The sequence below is a fragment of the Mercenaria mercenaria genome, chromosome 7 (genome assembly GCF_021730395.1).
Source record: "Mercenaria mercenaria strain notata chromosome 7, MADL_Memer_1, whole genome shotgun sequence".
In the NCBI taxonomy this organism is placed as follows: Eukaryota; Metazoa; Mollusca; class Bivalvia; order Venerida; family Veneridae; genus Mercenaria; species Mercenaria mercenaria.
In genome coordinates, this window is record NC_069367.1 from 63,522,673 (window position 1) to 63,542,896 (window position 20,224).

Sequence of the window (20,224 nt, forward strand, 5' to 3'; positions counted from 1 at the left end):
GACCCTGTTCATGCCATGTTAACATTTGACTGCCAAGTGTGACCTTGACCTTTGAGTTAAGGGTCTGAAAGTTGTGCATGGCATGTTGTCCTATTATGGGGTACATTTGTAACAAGTAATATTAAAATCCCTTCATGGATGGCAGAGTTATGGACTGGACAGAAAAAAAAACCTGTTGACCTTTGACCTCCAATTGTGACCTTGACCTTTGAGCTAGGGGTCCAAGTTTTGCACATGACATGTCGTCTCATGGGGAACATTTGTGCCAAGTAATACTAAAATCCCTTGATGAATGACAGAGTTATAGACTGGACACGAAATAGACCCTGTTCATATCATGCTAACATTTGACTGCCAATTGTGACCTTGACCTTTGAGCTAGGGGTCTGAAAGTTGTGCACGACACATCATCTTGTTATGAGGTACATTTGTGCCAAATGATATTAAAATCCCTTGATGGATGGCAGAGTTATGAACTGGACAGGAAAAAAGCCCTGTTGACCTTTGACCTCCAATTGTGACCATGACCTTTGAGCCAGGGATCCGTGTTTTGTGCAAGACACGTCATCTCATCATGGGGAACATTTGTGCCAAGTAATATTAAAATCCCTTGATGAACGACAGAGTTACGGACTGGACACAAAATTGCCGACAAACAGAATGACAGACGGATGGAAAAACGCATTCCTAGTCCCCAAAACTGGTTTTCAACCAGTGGGAGACTAATAAGATAGAGAGCACTGACTAAATTAAGGAGCTTTAAATCTATTAATGTTCAATGTATTTCAATTAAATCATTTTGAGCTGTCTCTTCATCTCTAAATATCTGAACTTCTCTTGAATTATTTAATCCGCTCGAAGACTATTAATTTATTTGATGATCGCATCAATGGATTTAACGAGTCAGAGATGTAACAAATCCTTGAAAGAGCCCTCTAAAAAATTGTACATAATTTGCTAATCCATAAATGTTTTCGACGCAGGTTAAATCAATTTTAATCTCTCTTTGTTTTTATTTATTGCCTCTACAACCAATTTGAATCTTTTTTTAACTACTTTAATGCTTGGTACAAATGATATGAATTATTCCGTGCATTATTCATTTAGAGAGAGAGATACAATCAGTAAATGTGTGCAATAATTCATTTAAATTCAGCATTAATTAAGTTTAATCAAGCCGAGATGTTGAAATAATTAAGTTTCTCTGAATTTAGAGACCAATTCGTAAATAGCTTCAACCAAGGTCTAATTGTTTTTAGCCACTCTTGACCATTCAAATAGCCTCTACCTCAATTTAAGTATTTTAAGGCACGATACAAATAGGATGATATTGGTGTTATGGCACAGATGTGTGTTTATAGGACACTGGTGTACCCACTTCCTATCACTGTATGGTCACATAGTACTAGACTAAGTCAATGTTTGTATTACATATTATTTGGGGTGTGAGTCATCTTGGGTGGGGGTGGGGGAGAGATGGAGGGTATGGATACTACAAAACATAACAAGAAACACAAGATAAAAGAAACTCACAGAAATTGTTTTGAAAGAGGCTGGGGTGGGTAATGTGGGACGAATCCCAAATAGAATCATATGTGCACAACTTCACTTGCTGAAAAACATTTCTCCTGTTTCAAGACTCTAGGTTAAATACTTTTTGAATATTTGGGACACAGACATTTATGCACTTACTATATTTTTGACTAAGTCAAGGGCCACAACTCTGGTCTTGCAGTGTGAAATCCCAAGAAAAACCAACTCATATGCTGAATAATATTCCTTCATTGTTTCATGACTGTAGGTCAAATATGATCAAGATAATGTATATGCAACACTTTTAAGCATCATATGTATTTTTCCCTAAATAAAGGACCATAAGTCAGGTCTGACCCAATGGAATCCCAAGTAGAACACAAGTTGCACAACTTCACATGCTATATAACAATCCTCTAATGCTTTATGACCTGGTCAAATACTTTTTGAGATACATGAGACACAAATTTTCATGGCCTTATTGCATATGGTTTTACTAAATCAAGTGCCATAACTCTGGTCTGACTCAACAAGATCCAAAACAAAACCCCGGGTGCACACTTTAACAAGCTGAATGTAACAGTTGAACTAAAAATAAAATTTTGTGAATTTGGCTTTCAACATTGACATATTTGTTGCATTCAAATCAGAGGAGTAAACAAGAAGGCCATGATGGCCAAAGATCGCTCGCATGAGTTACACTGCTTACGTTTGGTAGGTTATGCAAGGAAGATGTCTGTGAAATTACTTTAAAATAGTACCAGTGTTTTCTGACTAAAATGTTTTATGTTGTTACTATATAAATGTGGGAGACTGTGTGTGTGTGAGCTGGGGGAGATAATATTGATCAAGAAGATATTTAAAGTTTCCACTACATACACACAGGGAAAGTGTCCACTCCAGACGGACATGTTCTGACAAAACAGATTAATTTGTAAAATCTTTGTAAAGGGTCACCAAAAAATTTGACACTAAGATTTTTAAAGTTTCCACTATATACATATAAGTAAAAGTGACCATGCCCCCTGGCAACCATGTTTTTTGGTGAATCAAAATAATTTGAACTATCCTATTAGAGGGTCCCACACAAGGACCATTTGTGTGGAAGTATTTTAAAATCTAGCTAGTAGTTTCGTACAAAAGATTGTTAAAGGTTCCACTTTATACATAAAAGGTTTAATTGACCACACCCCTTGGCAGCCATGTTTTTTATAAATCAAAATAATCTTATCAATCCTGGAAGAGGGTAACACAAGGACCATATGTGTGAACTCATTTTAAAATCAAGACAGTAGTTTTAAAGAAGAAGATTCTTAAAGTTTCCACTATTTACATATAGAGAAAAGTCACCATTCCTCTGGTGACCATGGTTTTTAACAAATCAGAATAACTTGAACAATCTTTGTAAAGATTCACACAAGGATCATTTGTGTGTAGTAATTTCAAAATTGGGCCAGCACTTTCATACAAAAAGCTTTTTAAAATTTCCACTATATACATATAAGGAAAATTGACCATGTCCCCTTGCGGCAATGGTTTTTAACAAATAAAAATAATTTGAGTAGTCTTGGCAGAGAGTCACAGAAGGACATTTTGGGTGCAATTATTTGAAAATCTAAATAGAATTTTAGGAGAATCTGATGTTTGAAGATTTTTCTATTTTTAGCCCTGGCAGCCCCTAAGCAACCAAGCAGAACTGTTTGAACAATTTTGGAAGCAGACCATCCAGGCTAAGTTTCATCAACTTCCACCACACTATACTCTTGAAGAAAAGTATGGATGGAAGGATGGATGGACAAATGGTGAGTGATCACAACAAAATAGCAACCTTCTTGAATGAGAAGAACTACAGCAGGAGGACATGTTCTTTAAATACTAAGTATTTACTTTGTCCTTGATGGCATTTTCTGTTCATTAATCAAAACAGAAACAGGTACAAAGCCAATATAAAAAGATTTTAGTTTTATTGCATAAAGAATATTGCACTGCAAAAAAGTTCATTATCATAATACAGATACAAGAAGAATGTCAACACTGTCTGACACATGCCCTTGAAAAAACACTTGATACAGTATCATATTACAAAGTTCAAAATGTAAAGTCCAAAAAAAAAATCAACAATATGCGCATATCTATTTGAGGTTGAAGACATTAACCAACTTCCATGTAATGGGGGAGACATAATAATCTTGACAGAGGACCACTACATGGTGCTACATACCAGATATCAAAGCCTAAGACCTGTGGTTTTGGATAAGAAGATTTTAATAGCTTTTCCTTTTGGGTGCCATGGTAACCAGAGTTCTGATGAAATTCAATTCTTTGAATTTTTTTTAAAGAAGACCATCCAAGGAACATCCCTGTAACAGTTCATCAAAATTGGCCTAGTGGTTTAAGAGGAGATGCTGTTTAAAGGAAAATGCTGATGGATGACCGACCATCACTGACCACAATAGCTCATCATTAGCACTTTGTGCTCAGGTTAGCTAATAATAACCGAACATCAAAATCCTGACAATATGTGCATATCCACTTGATGTCGATGATGTATACCAAGTTTCATCTCCATCAGATGGGAACTGTACCCAGATGGGACTGTGAAGTCCAAAAAGGGGCATAACTGAGAAAAAAACTGAGAAATGAAAGCCTCAACAATATGTACATATCTACTTCATGCTGATGATGTACACAAAGTTTCATTTGAATTGGATGGAAAATTTGGGAGGAGCTTAGTACATAGAGTACAAACCACAATAGTATGTGCACATCCATTTGATGTTAATGATGTAAACCAATTTTCATTTGAATGGGATTGAAACTGTTGGCGTTGAGAACATACGTGTGATGGGCGAATAATTCAAACACTACACTTCCCAGGCATTGGACCACAGGAGGTATAGTAAGACGAAGTACATCACAGTGACATTCACAACCATGGTTACATATGTATATAAAATTGCAAAAAGGTATAATTACAGTCAATGCATAAATATTAGGGCAAAACTAGGTAACCGCTTATCCAACTGAAATATCATGGTTCAAAATACCCACTCCCTGCACCATAAATCAAAAATTCATATTTAGAATCCTAAAGTTTAAATCGAAGATCATGGAGCTATGGTCAAACATTGTCTGTTCTAAAACTTGCATAAATAACATTCCTAATATAAAAACAATTTGAGTTTTCAACCTCAGCCTTTATCAAGATTAGAAACACTTTATAGTGTTATGTTACATCAATCTTTATGTATAATATTTCAAGGTATGAAAACACTTCCTGTTATGACTCAAGGTCATTCCCTTAATAACAGTTTACAAACTTACTACTGGGTATATGCTGCTTTAATATTTCAGTTGTTTTTAATAATTACTGGCATTATTGAAAAATTATTTATAATGCTTTTTCCATGATGGTTTATACTTTTATAATTATAACTAGAATGTGTCTGTAGGACACAGGGTGTGCCCCCCACTGGTACATTAGTCACAAATAAGGGGCAATAATTCAAATGTTTGCAGTCTTAATGGGGTATAGCCTCAACAAACATATTATGAAAAGGGTTCATTATTCTAGGCCCTATACTTTTTGAGCTATGAGCATCACAAACAAAAAATCCACTATTCTGGCTATTTCAAGGGCCATAACTCTGTAATAAGAGTAAGATTCTCAAGAAGAATGCCAAGAGTGCAAGGCCACATCATGATAAAGACTCCTGCAAGGTTTCCTGAATTTACATCTAATACTTTTTGAGCTAGGCACATAATTAGGTGAAAAAGTGCATTTTTTACTATTTCAGGGGCCATAACTTTAAAAATAGGGGTGGAACCAGCCAACAAAATTTGAGGTGTGCAAGTTTATACCATGATAAAGACTTATGCAAGTTTTCAACCATTTATATCAAATACTTTTTGAGCTAGGCGCGTCACAAGGTGAAAATGTGCATTTTTGACTATTTCAGGGTCCATGACTCTAAAAATAGGGGGCATAGCCAGACGCAAGTTCATATCTTGATATAGACTCATGCAAGGTTTCATCAATTTATATGAAATACTTTTTTAGCTAGGGGTGTCACAAGGTGAAAATGTGCATTTTTGACTATTTCAAGGGCCATAACTCAAAAAATAGGAGGCAGACACAAAGAAAAATAGGAGCTGCGCAAGTTCATATCATGATTAATACACATGCAAGGTTTCATGAATCTATATCAAATACTTTTTGAGCTAGGCGTGTCACAAGGTGAAAATGTGCATTTTTGACTATTTCAGGGGCCATAACTCAAAAATAGGGGGCGGAGCCAAATGAAAAATAGGAGGTACACAAGTTCATATCATGATAAAGTATCATGCAAGGTTTCATCAATTTATATGAAATACTTTTTGAGCTAGGCGTGTCACAAGGTGAAAATGTGCATTTTTGACTACTTCAGGGGCCATAACTCTGAAAATAGGGGGCGTACCCAAATGAAAAATAAGAGGTGCGCAAGTTCATATCATGATTAATATACATGCAAGGTTTCATGAATCTATATCAAATACTTTTTGAGCTAGGCGTGTCACAAGGTGAAAATATGCATTTTTGACTATTTCAGGGGCCATAACTCTAAAAATAGTGGGCGTGGCCAGATGAAAAATAGGAGGTGCGCAAGTTTATATCATGATAAAGACTCATGCAAGGTTTCATCAATTTATATGAAATACTTTTTGAGCTAGCCGTGTCACAAGGTGAAAATGTGCATTTTTGACTATTTCAGGGGCCATAACTCTGAAAATTGGGGGCGGACCAAAATGGAAAATAGGAGGTGCGCAAGTTCATATCATGATTAATACACATGCAAGGTTTCATGAATCTATATCACATAGTTTTTGAGCTAGGCGCGTCACAAGGTGATAATGTGCATTTTTGACTATTTCAGGGGCCATAACTCTAAAAATAGGGGGCGGAGCCAGACGAAAAATAGGAGGTACGCAAGTTTATATCATGATAAAGACTCATGCAAGATTACATGAATTTATATCAAATACTTTTTGAGCTAGGCGTGTCACGAACTTCGGACGGACACATGCACAGATAAGACCAAATCTATATGCCCCCACCACTCATGGGGGGGGGGGGGGGGGGGCACAATAAAAAACACCATGTGTTGCTTTACAGACGATTTTTGCATATTTGTTAAATAGAACCCTCTAAAATGTCTTTCAAAATTTCACCCATTGCAAAATCACTCCCAATGTAGCATCTTCACGAATACAATCAAGTATCAAAAATCCAAAATACCAGTATCCAAACACATACAAAAACAAGAGCTCGTCGAACAGGAAATGCCCCCCTTGATGCATTTAGTAATTGCACAAGGAACAGAAATTATATGCACACTGTAAATAAGTATATGTAAACCATGTGACCCACAGGGCAGAGCCATATTTGACCCTTGGGGAATAATTTGAATAATCTTGGTAGAGGATCACTAGATGATGTCATATACAAAATATCAAAGCCCTAGGCCCTGTGGTTTTGGACAAGAGGTTTTTCAAAGCTTTTTCCTATATAAGGCTATATAAACCATGTAACCCTAGGGGTGGGGCCATATTTGACCCCAGGGAAATAATCTGAACAATCTTGGTAGAGGACCACTAGATTTTGCTACATACCAAATATCAAAGCCCTAGGCCCTATGGTTTTGGACAAGAAGATCAGAAACCACTTAACTGTTCCTGGCCAATGTGACCTTGACCTTTGACATACTGACCTCAAAATCAATAGGGGTTACCTGCTGGTCATGACCAACCTCCCTATCAACTTTCGTGATCCTAGGCCTAAGCGTTCTTGAGTTATCATCCGGAAACTGTTTTACTGTTCAGGGTCACTGTGACCTTGACCTTTAACATACTGACCTCAAAATCAATAGGGGTCATCTGCTGGTCATGGCCAACCAAACTATCAATTTTCCTGACACTAGGCCCAAGCGTTCTTGAGTTATTGCCTGGAAACCATTTTACTGTTCCTGGTCACTGTGACCTTGACCTTTGACATACTGACCTCAAAATCAATAGGGGTCATCTGCTGGTCATGACCAACCTCCCTATCAACTTTCGTGATCCTAGGCCTAAGCGTTCTTGAGTTATCATCCCGAAACTGTTTTACTGTTCAGGGTCACTGTGACCTTGACCTTTAACATACTGACCTCAAAATCAATAGGGGTCATCTGCTGGTCATGACCAACCTCCCTATCAACTTTCATGATCCTAGGCCCAAGTGTTCTTGAGTTATCATCCGGAAACCGTTTTACTATTCAGGGTCACTGTGACCTTGACCTTTGACATACAGACCTCAAAATCAATAGGGGTCATCTACTGGTGATGACCAACCTCCCTATCAACTTTCATGATCCTAGGCCCAAGCGTTCTTGAGTTATCATCTGGAAACGGATAGGTCTACATTCCGACCGACCGACATCTGCAAAACAATATACCCCTCCTTTTTCAAAGGGGGGCATAATAACATAGAAAACTTTAATTAATGTCCTATTCTTAAACAAAATGCAATTTTTTAAAATTTGGATTGTCCCCAGACATAGAGTTGAAACTGAAAGCAGGTATTAAAATTAAAATTTAGCTAGGTCTACAACTGATAAGCAATGGCTGGAAACAGCTATAGCTATGCAGTGCTGCAGTCAAATAAAAGCTGACAAAACAAAATAAAAACAACACTCAATCTACAAAGACTTACAAGTCACAACCATTTAAAAAGATGTGCTTAGCTGTTTCCACTAAATAGTAGTGGTATTTTACAATCTTTTTATAACCTCAGAGCAGTACAAACAAAAATTTTCACAAAGAACTTCCCATTTTCTGAATATAAAAGCAGTCAAAATTCTGACAAAATGTGTGAGAGTTTTGGTTCTCGGTCTAACTAATCAACTAATGATGATAAACAAGACTTGGTGTACATAATTTCAAAGCTATAGCTATTAGTTTTCAAGAAAAACCAATGCCGACATAAGATGATCAAGTGACAACCTTTTTTAAAGTATCAGATAAACTAACTAGATGCCCACTGGCAACATGTCGAGGCTGCCAGCTGTCAAATGGACTAGGAGTTGCACATGACACCCTGTCTCATTGAGGCAAACATTTAGGTCAGTTATTTATAGTAACAACAAAGGGAAGTAAATCTTTAAAAAAATCTAAGTATTTATGCCAAATATAAACAAGATTGCTCCATGCATGTCAAAGTTATGGTCCGGACAAGCAAATCTGGACGGAAGCACGGACGGACGCCCATACACCGAACAGCCATTTGGACAACTATGTCTTCGCTTCCACAAGCGGGTTCGACAAAAATCAAATTATACAGCAAAAACTGTAATCAGATTAAGAATAACATTATATTTTTACAACTACACGGGCAATTTTATAAGTAAACCTTTATTAGTGAAATCATTTCCTAAGTAGCTTTGCTGGAAATCACTGCTTTTCTGGCGTTCCAAAGAGACTTTTATATTATAAGACAAAGGAAAGCTCTTTAAAGATATGTTACTTGTGTTGATACAAAAACCAAAATTAAACCAGAGGACCATGATGGTCCTGAATCACTCACCTCTTCCCACATGACCCAGTTTTGAGTAGGACGTCGTTTTTTTCTATTATTTGACATAGTGACCTAGTTTTTGAGCTCATGTGACCCAATTTTGAACTTGACCTAGATATTATCAAGATAAAAATTCTGACCAATTTTCATGAAGATCCATTGAAAAATATGGTCTCTAGAGAGGTCACAAGGTTTTTCTATTATTTGACCTATTGACCTAGTTTTCGAAGGTACGTGACCCTGTTTTGAACTTTATCTAGATATCATCAAGGTGAACATTCTCACTAATTTTCATGAAGATCTCATGAAAAATATGGCCTCTAGAGAGGCCAAAACGTTTTTTTATTTTTATACCTACTGGCCTAGTATTTTATCGCACGTGACCCAGTTTCGAAACTGACCTAGATATCATCAAGGTGAACATTCAGATCAATTTTCATGAAGATCCATTGACAAATATGGCCTCTACAGAGGTCAAAAGATTTTTCTAATTTTAGACCTACTGACCTAGTTTTTGACTGCAGTTGACCCAGTTTCAAACTTGACCTAGATATCATCAAGATGAACATTCAGACCAACTTTCATACAGATCCCACGAAAAGTATGGCCTCTAGAGAGGTCACAAGTTTTTTTTATTATTTGACCTACTGACCTAGTTTTTTAAGGCACGTAACCCAGTTTCAAACTTGACCTAGATATCATCAAGGTGAACATTCTGACCAATTTTCATGAAGATCCATTCAAGGGTATGGCCTCTAGAGAGGTAACAAGGTTTTTCTATTTCAAGACCTACTGACCTAGTTTTTGATCGCAGTTGACCCAGTTTCAAACTTTACCTATATATCATCAAGATAAACATTCAGACCAATTTTCATACAGATCCCATGAAAAATATGGCCTCTAGAGAGGTCACAACGTTTTTTCATTATTTGACCTACTGACCTACTTTTTGACGGCACGTGATCCACTTTCAAACTTGACCTAGATATCATCAGAGAACATTCTGACTAATTTTTATGGAGATCCATTCACAAGTATGGCCTCTAGTGGGGTCACAAGGTTTTTCTATTTTTAGACCTACTGACCTAGTTTTTGACCGCACATGACCCTGTTTCAAACTTGACCTAGATATCATCAAGATGAATATTCAGACCAACTTTCATACAGATCCCATGAAAAATATGGCCTTTAGAGAGGTCACAAGGTTTTTCTATTATTTGACCTACTGACCTAGTTTTTGATGGCACGTGACCCACTTTCGTACTTGACCTAGATATCATCAAGATGAACATTCAGACCAACTTTCATACAGATCCCATGAAAAATATGGCCTCTAGAGAGGTCACAAGGTTTTTCTATTATTTGACCTACTGACCTAGTTTTTGACAGCACGTGACCCAGTTTCGAACTTGACCTAGATATCATCAAGATGAACATTCAGACCAACTTTCATACAGATCCCATGAAAAATATGGCCTCTAGAGAGGTCACAAGGTTTTTCTATTTTTAGACCTACTGACCTAGTTTTTGATGGCACGTGACCCAATTTCGAACTTGACCTAGATATCATCAAGATGAACATTCAGACCAACTTTTATACAGATCCCATAAATATGGCCTTAAGAGAGGTCACAAGGTTTTTCTATAATTTGACCTATTGACCTAGTTTTTGATGGCATGTGACCCAGTTTCGAATTTGACCTAGACATCATCAAGGTGAACATTCTGACTAATTTTCATGAAGATCTTGTGAAATATATGGCCTATAGAGAGGTCACAAGGTTTTTCTATTTTTAGACCTACTGACCTAGTTTTTGACGGCACGTGACCCAGTTTCGAACTTGATCTAGATATCATCAAGCTGAACATTCTGACCAAATTTCATAAAGATCCCACAAAAAATGTGACCTCTAGAGTGGTCACAAGCAAAAGTTTACGGACCGACGGACGCACGCCGCGCGATCACAAAAGCTCACCTTGTCACTTTGTGACAGGTGAGCTAAAAAAAACAACACCCACACACCATGGGAAGAGTGCTTGATGAACCAAAAATACATGGTTAAATTATTTTTCAGTAAAACATTCTTGAATGGTCATGACCCAAATACAGTCATTTACATTTTCTTGCAAAAATGACATAGAATACGTCCTTGACCAATTAACATCTTAGCATTTGTTAAAATTATATTGTCATACTTGTGTCTTTGAACCAAGCTTTACTTGAATACTTGGACTCAATGTAATAAAACTGTCTGAAGAACAGTCTCAGAAATCTAAATCTGAATAGAAATTTAAGCACAAATCTGTAAACATGCTGGCAAGACTGTCTTAGAGCCTGTACAACAACAAAGTTGTATTTCATATAAATCCATATTCTATGTCAGAAATTAAGAAGAAATACATTTTTTCCACTGGATTACATAGAATTAAATATGCATAAACAACCGTTAGACCTTCGTCTGTGAGCAATCACATGCTTAATGAAAATTGTCCAAATGCTGCAGTTAACATAATGGAAAGCTCTGCAACTGTTTACTTAAGAAATAATAAGTTCCCAAACGTGGTTTATCATAGAATATTTATTTATTTATTTATTTGGGTTTTACGGCGCACTAACACAATATAGGTTATATGGCGCCAAACAGGACTACAAATTTTGGTTTCACATCTCATTTACATCGAAATAAAAACATGAGGTATGGAATCAAAATTTGCATACCTGCTGGAATCAATGAGTTACAGCAAAACCAAGTGTTAAGACCCTATTAGTCGCCTCTTACGATCATGCAAGGGTAAGGCAGTGGTTCCAGTTTCTTTTCATACATAGATTGTCCCAGAACTACATGGAGTTTTGGGTTATTATGCGTAAGAATATATCACGAAGGCCGTAGGCCTGAGTGATATATTGTTTTGCATTAGAACAAAAAACTTGGATTATTCTATGATAAATCACACTTGGGAACTTATTATTTCGATTCTAACACGACATACTAGTATCAACAGTGTTAGAAAAAAATGGTAACTACTTTTTACGACCATGCTACGCACCTGCATAGGATGACATCATTGCATGCGAGTGGTTTATTGCAGAATAACCGGAGATAGATTTTGCTCTACATGTATGTAGGTTATTTGCTGGTCGTGTTAGAATATATAATAAACAAGCTTATGGCAAAGAGTATAAGTTTATATAATTTCAAACTTAAAACATGAAAGATACTATAACAGTGGCATGGGTTGACTTTGAACAAAAAACACAATAACCAGTATTAAAGCTAATATAAATTAAATTCAACTAAAGTGACAAAACAAAATTGTCCAAAGACCAATATTTTATCAAGCTGCTTACTGACTAAACTGAGCACGTCTATGTCATTTTACAAATATATTATACAAACACACAGGAAACATCACAAATCATACAGAATTAACATAAGTTTGTGCTCTGATTCCAGCATTGAGCAATTCAGCATACAACACAATAAGTATCTGCTCAATTCAAGTCTTGCAAGTAACAGTCTCGCATGAAACAGTCACAGTCATGCATGTACATTACAGAACATCATATTTGCAAGCTTTTAACAAGGCACATAGTCCTAGAACACTCTCTCGCAGTAAAAACAAGAGGCATTACAATGTATCACATCATTACTTCACAATGACAGCCTTCTACAAACATGTCATCCAAGCCACAAGCAAGTCCTTGGAGCATTCCAAGTTCAGTCAAGAACAGCTTTCAGTTTAATATCATCAATAAGAAGTCTCGGAAGTGGCAACTCCTCAGCTTTGTGACTGATGTTATCACCCAAAGTCTGTCGAATGCACAAAACGGTGGAATCAAATAATGAGCGTGGTTCCTGCACATACTGTCGCAACTGTTCCAGGATGTCTGGTCTGTTTTTCAAGCATTCAGGAACTTCACTCGAATAATCTGACAAATACTTTATTTTCGAGACATTGTAACCAACTTGTACCAGAAGTAAAGCCATTTCCGGACATCCTTCGTGGATCGCAAGTTCGAAAGAGTCATACAGCATTTCATAATCGCTGAATTTAAATACCCGTGCCTTCCAGTGCAAATCACATGACCAGTTTAACAACACCTTCATTGTGTCTATATCTTTCTTTTTAATAACATGCAGCAGTGGTGAAATACCTCCAAAAACTGAAATATATGAATAGTAAAGATGTGTAAATTAATTTTTTAAGCTCTTCCATACTTCAATATTTTTGCAATTTGATATACAACTAATATCTGAATTGCTAGGGATTCACACTGTATTTTGTTCTGCTTTTGGAGATTATGCATCTCTTGAAATATTCACAAGTGCCTTAGAATTGTCTGTCTTTTTCCTTGCAAATATTTGCAAAGAAGTAAACTTACCACACAACCAACCTACAATGTTCTCTATGACTTTATTTGAACTAGTTTTTGACAGATAAAATTGATGCTCATATGACTAATTTAATCTATACTGATATGATAAATATTCATAAATTGCACATACTCATGAGGACTATCACTTAAACATGCTAAATATTTAACCTTCTATCTTCTAGCCTTGAAATTTATCTAAAATTCACATTTAACCCTAGAACTGGAGTACAGTTCACAAAATTAAAGGGGTAACTGACAATCTTCCTCCTGTCTAGTTTTGTCTATCAACAGGTGATTCATATAAAAATTAAAGTCTAACTTAAATCTACCTCCACATAGCTTTATGTACCAACAGGTGGTTCACAAAAATTAAGGTGTAACTTACAGTCTCCCTCCACCTTAGCTCCATGCACCAAAAGGTAGTTCACCAGAGAAGTACACTTGAAATTGATAGCAAGTATCAAAGGACTAGAATTCTCATATCTGAAAGAATACAATTTCTATGGAAATTATTATTTTCAAAAAATAAGATTAACAAAGAATTACCTTTATTCTTTTCCTGGTCCTCTACAGACAATATAGTGTAACAGCGATGAGAAGACTGATTTGTTTGCAGTACATAGATCGTAGCCAATGGCATAATCAGTTTACTTAAAATTGAGTGTATATGTGTTTAGATTAAGCATCTTTTTCAACAATTTTTCAGTCATATTAACAACTGTGTCCCCCTTGTAGCAGTGAGCATAATGCCCAATTTTATAGTGCTGCTTCACTAGAATGTCATGCCATAGACATGAGAAATTATCCCTAACCAAGTCACACTGTACCGACACCAGACTGACCAGTCCTAAAACTATCCTCTTAATGCTTAACGCCAAGCAAGGAAGCTAGTACCATTTATTCATGTCTCTGGTATGACACAGCTAGTGAGCGAATTAACCCACAACCTCCCAAGATTGAAGATTTAATTTATGAATCACCTGAAATTCATTCAGAGACCATTCCATTAAGAGACCACTTTTTAGCAGTCCCTTGGGCGTTCTCTTTATACAATGTCGACTGTATCAGTGCCAAAAACAAGACTCTGAATTTGAAAAATATTTCTTATTACTTTATTTTGACTTATAAAATCTGATAGCCATTACATTCTTAATATAGCATAAAAAGAATGACAATTTTTCTGATGCTGTATGAGTTGCTAAACAAACCACAAGAATTGTTGGAGGACATGTTAGTTCATTACAGTGAATAACTGTGTCAAGTTTCAATCTATTCCCACAGGAGGTTACTGAGATACCAGCTTCTGACCTGAAAATGAAGACAATATGCCCATCTCCTTTTGGTAGTGAATTCTCCCATGAAGTTTTGATGAATTCTAGACCATGGTTGCCGAGGAATACTCCGGACAGGAAATGGTTCTACAGTTTACCAATGTTGAATAATCAAAGGGCAATAACTCAGTGATAAATCATCCGGCCAGAACACGAAGATACTATGTACATCTTCTCTTGATAGTAAAGCTTCCTATGAAGCTTGGCTTAATCCCAACCAGTGGTTCCTGAGAAATACTTCTGACAAGAATTGTACTAAAGTATACTAATGTTGAATAATCAAAAGCAATAACTCAGTCAAAAATCATCCGACCAAAACACAAGACTATATGCGCATCTCCTTTTGACAGTAAAGCTACCTATTAGTATGGCTAAATTCCAACCAGTGGTTCCTGAGAAATATCCCGAACAACAGTTGTACTATAGTATACTATTGTTGAATAATCAAAGGGCAATAAATCGGTGAAAAATCATCCTACTGGAACAAGAAGACAATATGCGCATCTTCTCTTGATAAAGAAGCTTCCCATGAAGTATGGCCAAATTCCAACCAGTGGTTGGTGAGAAATACTATGGACAAGAATTGCCAAACAGACTGATGAAGCAGTGACAATATGCTTCCCCTTCGGAGAGAATTAAAACTTTACCAAATCGGTACACCAACACAAAGGAATGGGTGAGTGTAATAGCTCTATCTATTCTTTAAACAGTCAAGCTAAAGAGTCAAGGTAAAGACAACCAGAAATACATACTCCCAATAAAATTTATTCAAAACTTGCAAACATCAAAATGCACTCAGCAGAATTCTGTCATAAAATTTTGCATTCTAGTATGAATGACACACTGAAGTTTCTCGAAATACAGAATTTTATCTTCCACAAAGAGAATGCACTAAGCCATGCTGCAGACACTGATAATTCTCATTTTCTTCTGACTGGAGTGTCTTATTCTTTCTCAATATAATCTAGGCCTCTGATACCAAGAATGATCAATGATAGCAGATCTGCGCAGTATCAAGTTTGAACCACTAAAAAGCCCTGTAGTCATATAAGCTACATGTGTACATATTGGAACAAGTAGCATAATAGGAATGTAAAATCTGCTGTCCGTTAGTGTAAGATAATTGATGATGCACAGAACAAAGTTAGTATTCCTTATATTTTGTATCCCTTCAATAATTTTAAACTAACTTTACCCATTTCTCATGTACAACATCAAAAAGCATCGCCAAGGTGTCACAATGCTTATGTTGAAAATGTAAAACAGATCTATGTAGTTTAACCATTTCTTTCTACATTTTATCATGACAGACCTTTTATTTGTTAAAGAAATTACATACATCTAAGTCTTTATTTAAATATGTATTTGACAAGAATTTCCAATTTTTTATGATCCATATTCTTCTACTTTCAAGGAAAGTTTCATACAAGGGAAATAATAATCGATAAAAAATTCCAGCATTTGAAAGTGTGAAATTATTAGGAAATAGCCCAGGTTATAAGGCAGCAGACCACTAAAAAACATGTAATAGATCCTTGATAGTACAGTATAACACCAAGTGCCCAAGAGGACAAGGAGATAAGGAAATGATCATATTAACATGGGTTTAAGTGACCCAAATATTGAGAACATAAGGACACATACATAAGGAAACAGGAAGAGAACTACATGAACTGCTTGAGTGAAGTAGGGTATTTGAGTCATCAATGTTTGAATGAGCTGTGTTTCACTGTACATCATTAAACTTACCTATTGCCATCTAAGGATGATCCCGCCATGACCAGCATGTGCATTATAGTCGTAACATCTGGGTCGATCTCCCGTACTCCAGGGTGGGTTCGGATATGTTCCCAGATAAGGTTACTTGCAGGCGTACGTCCACTGCTGTCTACAGTATTAGGATCCGCACCACAGTTCAGAAGAAACTGCACAGTGGGGATGTTTGTGGACATTGCTGCTCTCTGAAATATACCAGAAATACAGTCAAACCTGTGCAGAATAGCACATATGAGCAATCACAGACTACCTTCAAATAAAGACTCCAATATAGCCCCCTTATACTATATCTGTGCAAACATTTATTTGGGTTTTACGGCGCACCAACACAGTATAGGTTATATGGTTATATGGCGCCAAACAGGACTACAAATTTTGGTTTCACATCTCATTTACATCTAAATAAAAACATGAGGTATGGAATCAAAATTTGCATACCTGCTGGAATCACAGAGTTACAGCAAAACCAAGTGTTAAGACCCTATTAGTCGCCTCTTACGATCATGCAAGGGTAAGACAGTGGTTCCAATTCTTTTCATACATAGATCGTCCCAGAACCACATGGGGTGCCTGTGCAAACAGGTAATGTGCCTGTTATCATGAAAATGAAATGATTTGGATTTTCCCCTTTTTTGGGGTTTACCATGCTATATCTTCCCCTTCAGAAAGCCACAGGTTGTTTTGAACAAGAGGGCCATAATGGCCCTATATCGCTCACCTGTTATCATTGCACTTAAGGACAAGAAGGTCAAAAAATCATATTCAAGATCAGTAAGTCCAAAGGACAGGAACAACAAAGGTAAAAAATTTAACCAAAAAGAAAAAAAAAATCTTACAAGGTACAGATATGTCAAAATACACCTAAAAATTGGTGGTACCATCCATGTTGTACCACAGAAAAGTGGTCTCGATTTTTCCCTATGGCCAATTATAAACCTAAAAATTGGAGGTACCATCCATGTTGTACCACAGAAAAGTGGTCTCGGTTTTTCCCTATGGCCAATAATAAAAAAGTTACTAAATAAGCTATTTATAGTAACATAAACGGGAAGTAATTAAAAAAAAATTATTGTAAGTGAACAAAAGAATCTGCCAAATAAAAACAAAAGCACTGCAATGCAACGCAAATGCAGAGCAATATAAACACTAAACAAAGTCATATGACCTTTGACCCCTAAGTGTGACCTTGACCTTGAAGTGAGCCAAACGAAACATGCACTCTGCATGTCGTTTCGATGAGGTGAACATTTGTGTCAGGTTTCTCTGAAATCCTTCAAGGGGTTCAAGAGTTACAGAGCGGAAGGGAAACTGCTAACCAACAGACAGAAAGACAGACAGACGGACACCAAGGCGATAACATAATACGTCCCTTTGGGCATATAAAAAGGAATCAAGAACTTATGGTGATACATGTTGTGTGCAAGTTTGGTTAAAATCAAATCATAAACTAGAGCTATCACTAAAGGTGATGAATGTACCCCCCGCATGCACTGACACAGTACATTGCAATTTGAAGCACACAAGACTGCATAATTATGTGGACTGTATATATATAGACTGTGTGTATACAGTATAGTAACAAACAAGAGCTGTCTCCATAGGATGACACATGCCCCCGATGGCACTTTGAATGAATAGTTATGGCCGATGTTAGAGTTTAGGACCTTTGACCTACGGACCTGGGTCTTGCGTGCGACACGTCGTCTTACTGTGCCGCATATTCATGCATAGTTATTTATAAAATCCATGCATGAATGACAAAGATATGGACTGGACATGCCCATCATTGCACTATCATGAAATATGACCTTTAACGTCTAAGTGTGACCTTGACTTTTGAGCTACGGACCTGGGTCTTGCGCGCGACACATCGTCTTACTGTGGTACACATTCATGCCCAATAATTTTAAAATCAAAACAAGAGCTGTCCGTAAGACAGCCAAGCTCGACTATTCGAAATATTGTCCCAGAGGCAGGAAAATATTACCTAAAAAGGTTAAATATCAAAAGAGTTTTAAGTCCAAAAGGGGCAATAATTTGACCAAAATGCATATCAGTTATGGGACTTGCTGCTATCAACTAGTTTTATAACCCCTAAGGCACATGTGAAGTTTCAATTCAATATCTGCATTAGTTTTGGAGATAGAAACTCGCATGTAAAACTTTAACCAAAATTTTCCAAGTCCAAAAGGGGGCATAATTTGGCCAAAATACATGCCAGAGTTATGGAACTTGACCCAGTGAGGTTGGTAATTGATCTAGAAAAAGAAAAAATAAGTTTCAAATCTATATGCCTTTTAGAAATAGCTGTATGTACTTGCACGCAAAACTTTAACCAGAATTTTCTAAGTCCAAAAGGGGGCATAATTTGGCCAAAATGAAGGTCAGAGTTATGGGATTTGCTGCTATCAACTAGTTTTATAACCCCGAAGACACATGTGAAGTTTCAAATCAATATCTGCATTAGTTTTGGAGATAATAACTTGCATGTAAAACTTTAACCAGAATTTTCTAAGTCTAAAAGGGGGCATAATTTGCTCAAAATACATGCCAGAGTTATGGGTCTTGACCCAGTGAGGTTGGTAATTGATCTAGAAAAAGAAAAAATAAGTTTCAAATCTATATGCCTTTTAGAAATAGCTGTATGTACTTGCACGCAAAACTTTAACCAGAATTTTCTAAGTCCTAAAGGGGGCATAATTTGGCCAAAATGAAAGTCAGAGTTACGGGACTTGCTGCTATCAACTAGTTTTATAACCCCGAAGACACATGTGAAGTTTCAAATCAATATCTGCACTAGTTTTGGAGATAGTAACATGCATGTAAAACTTTAACCAAAATTTTCTAAGTCCAAAAGGGGGCATAATTTGCTCAAAATACATGTCAGAGTTATGGGACTTGACCCAGAGAGGTTGGTAATTGACCTAGAAAAATAAAAAATAAGTTTCAAAGCTATATGCCTTTAATTGATGGCTGTATGTACTTGCATGCAAAAACTTAACCAAGGTGTGACGCCGACGCCGACGCCAGGGTGAGTAGAATAGCTAGACTATTCTTCCAATAGTCGAGCTAATGAAGCTGCTTTTGTGCAGACAAGGTCAAAATAGCTAATTTTGGCCCTTTCAGGGGCCATAACTCTGGAACCCATTATGTTATCTGGCCAGTTCAAGAAAGGAACCAAGATCTTATGGTGATACAAGTTGTGTGCAAGTTTGGTTAAAATAAAATAATAAATGAAACCACTATGGTGCAGACAAGGAATTGTTGATGCACGGTTGCATGCATGGGCTGACGACGGACGAAGGGTGATCACAAAAGCTCGGCCTGTCACTATGTGACAGGTGAGCTAAAAATCAAAATCAAATCACTGATAATGATTTTACTGTCACCTTGTGGTGAGCAACTGAATAGGCTAAAATACGATCAATCTGAACACAGTTTAAATAGTTCTGTGTTAATTATTATGTTATTTTAAATGCATATCCATAGATTCTCTCAAGGCATACTTGCATGCATGAAAGAATTATAGCTTCACATTCCTAGACAGAGCTAAATTTCTCACAGTTTGACATAAATGATGTTAACATATCTGAAGGAAATGAATAGCAAGAACCTCCT

The 20,224-nt window shown here is 36.6% G+C and overlaps 1 protein-coding gene across 4 annotated transcripts in view; it reads right to left on the reverse strand.

Annotated features, from left to right (window-relative positions):
* Nucleotides 1-3,480: 3,480 nt before the first annotated feature.
* LOC123554047 (ankyrin repeat and SOCS box protein 10-like) overlaps nucleotides 3,481-20,224 on the reverse strand; it is a 34,969-nt gene continuing 18,225 nt past the window's right edge. For all 4 annotated transcript variants that reach the window (XM_053548540.1, XM_045343907.2, XM_053548541.1 and 1 more), the window contains 3 exons: nucleotides 16,580-16,791; nucleotides 13,885-13,982; nucleotides 3,481-13,286 (listed from right to left, as the gene is read on the reverse strand). In XM_053548540.1, coding sequence (XP_053404515.1) covers nucleotides 12,841-13,286; nucleotides 13,885-13,982; nucleotides 16,580-16,791 — 756 coding nt within the window. In that variant the 3' untranslated portion in view covers nucleotides 3,481-12,840. The remainder of the gene's footprint in view (nucleotides 13,287-13,884; nucleotides 13,983-16,579; nucleotides 16,792-20,224) is intronic.